The 2,300-nt window shown below is 50.4% G+C and overlaps 1 protein-coding gene across 1 annotated transcript in view; it reads right to left on the minus strand.

The window, feature by feature from the left end:
* Gsap (gamma-secretase activating protein) overlaps positions 1–2,300 on the minus strand; it is a 75,493-nt gene that overhangs the window by 48,812 nt on the left and 24,381 nt on the right. Inside the window, exons 9-11 of the mRNA XM_023724317.1 lie at positions 1,389–1,493; positions 969–1,028; positions 165–208 (exon numbers count right to left, since the gene is read on the minus strand). Coding sequence (XP_023580085.1) covers positions 165–208; positions 969–1,028; positions 1,389–1,493 — 209 coding nt within the window. The remainder of the gene's footprint in view (positions 1–164; positions 209–968; positions 1,029–1,388; positions 1,494–2,300) is intronic.

A 2,300-nucleotide genomic window follows, 5' to 3' on the forward strand; every position in this document is an offset into this window, starting at 1 on the left:
ATACAAAATCCTGTGTTTGTGCTTGGTAAGTTGTTTATTTCCCCTACAGAGAAAAAATATGAGACAGATGCACACAGAATATCAAGCTGTCCTTTTACCCATAATCTTGATTTAGGAATAAGTGTAATTGTCTTATGCCTATAAAAATTAATCAAATAACTTACTTAAATTCAGAGCCACTTAATGGTATGTCCAAGGGTGTTTCAAACTGCCAAAAAAAAAAAAAAATCAAGAGAAAATGAACTCAAAAAATGGCATTCAGTAATTGGTGACGGTTGTGACACTCAGGTATGCCTGAAAGTCTGGTGGTGCCTGCCCTGTGCTTGGCAAATGTCCCCTTCCACATGACCATCACCACTGGGCAGTGCAGCAGGACAACTGACCCTGCAGTCTCCTACAAGTCCCAGATGGTCACTTCTGTAAGGGAGACCTGGGCGCCTTTAGAAGGACAGCAGCTGCACCCACGGAAGGCAGAGGGGCAGGAAATCCTTGTGATGTGTCCACTCACTCTGCGCTAGATGCCAGCCTCGCAAGAAGGAGGGTAGAGCGCGCACAGACAGTGTGACACCTCAGGACAGGCCGATGCTCCCGACAGCCTTCCTAGGAACAAGGCTACATGTTCACCAATTAAACCAGACCCTCTTATTAGCCTCAAATGCACAAACGCACAAATCCTTTGGGGGCAAATCAGCTGCCGCCACAGAGAGCTGGTACCACATCTGTTACCTGCTCCTGACTCTTGTCTCTTGCATGGGAGCCACACAGCGATTCTGTGTGCACACTTCTGCCCCCTGGGTAACAGCGTTGGTGACAGAGCTGAGGCCTGGAGCTAGCAGGCACCCCGGGACTTGCCCGCACAAGTGACCAACACAGCACCCCAAACGCTAACATGCTGTTCAGGACAGCGACTCTCCTGAAAGGGGCAGCGTCTTCTGAACTGCCTGGAGCCCATCATTCCCTGGACTTACCATTAAGGTAAAGCTCTCATCTGCATTAAACTGGATGCATTTTAGGACAGGCCTTGATCTCTACGAGAGAAAATTGTGACATGTTACCTGTCCCAAGTAAGACCAACAACAACATTAGGAAGAGACAGGAGGAAGGAAGAGAAAAGGAAGCAGTGAAGAAGTAGCCAGGATTAGCCGAGGTCGTGGCTCAGTGGCAGAATTCTTACCACCCCTGTGAGAGGCCACGGCTCAGTGTCCAACACTGCACACACACACACACACGCGCACACACTCACGCACACACACACACAGAAATATACAAGCAGTACTCCTTGATTGTGCTTATCAATGAAAATGCAGTGATTGATAAAAGACAGCAGTAATGAGAATGTCAGAAGCGCATGATTCTTGTTAAAAGGAGTGCCACGGACTAGCTTTTACCTTTACATTGATGTAGTATAGTCTCTGTTCGGGCGTATCCCACTGAGCCCAAACAAAATCCTCAACTATTCTGTCTCTTGGGAGACGGCAAGAATCTTTAATTACCTAAAGAAGCAAAAAGATTTTATAAGCAAATGGCTATTTTAAAAGAACCTATCTGGGATCATTACTTTATATGTTCTGTCTATGACACATATAAATACTTCCAGTTCGTCGTAGCACTTCCTCTGATACACATGCAGACTTTCCAGAAAGATGCTAAGCATTACTGTTTTTCCCCAAATGCTCTCAACGTACTATTTTATTCTTATTCCTAGTTTAGCAGGCAGACCGGGGCTGTCGGAGATAAGACCAGCCCTACTGCAGGCAGCACCGCCCTAGGAGAAGACTGGAGACGCGCTGCTGTGCACAGAACCCTCAGTCAGGCGGTGCAGACAGAAACCCTCCGCTTCCCAAGACGAGCCTGGGACGCCAGCACCACCCTCGGCCTGGCGCGGGAAGGGCTGCAAGGACCCCAGCGGCCCTAGCCCGCCTCCGTGCGACTCTGCGCATGGCTCTCGCCTTGCACCCTCCACAGGGCTGAGCGTGATGACCGCTGCACCTCTCCGGGGCGCTAACTGCCCTGGAGTCCTCACACAGCCCCGCCTCCCCTGCCAAGCGCCCCTCCTCCCGGGTGAAGGCGGAGCCCCCACTGCTGCGCCGCAGGCCTCCGCAGCCGCAGGCCTGCTTTTGGGACAGCGCATCTGAACTCAGCCCCGAGCCTCCCCAGCAGCATGCGCGCATGCCCGGCATCCTTGCCTTTGTGTCTTATTGCTAGGATGTGAGCATGCGCAAGGAATGCTAGTTCAAAAGCGAGAAAATGAAACGGAGAATGAAGAGAAAGTTGCTACTACACAGGACATGATTGCACTA

Source organism: Octodon degus, unplaced genomic scaffold (genome assembly GCF_000260255.1).
Source record: "Octodon degus isolate 3935 unplaced genomic scaffold, OctDeg1.0 scaffold00108, whole genome shotgun sequence".
Classification (NCBI taxonomy): domain Eukaryota; kingdom Metazoa; phylum Chordata; class Mammalia; order Rodentia; family Octodontidae; genus Octodon; species Octodon degus.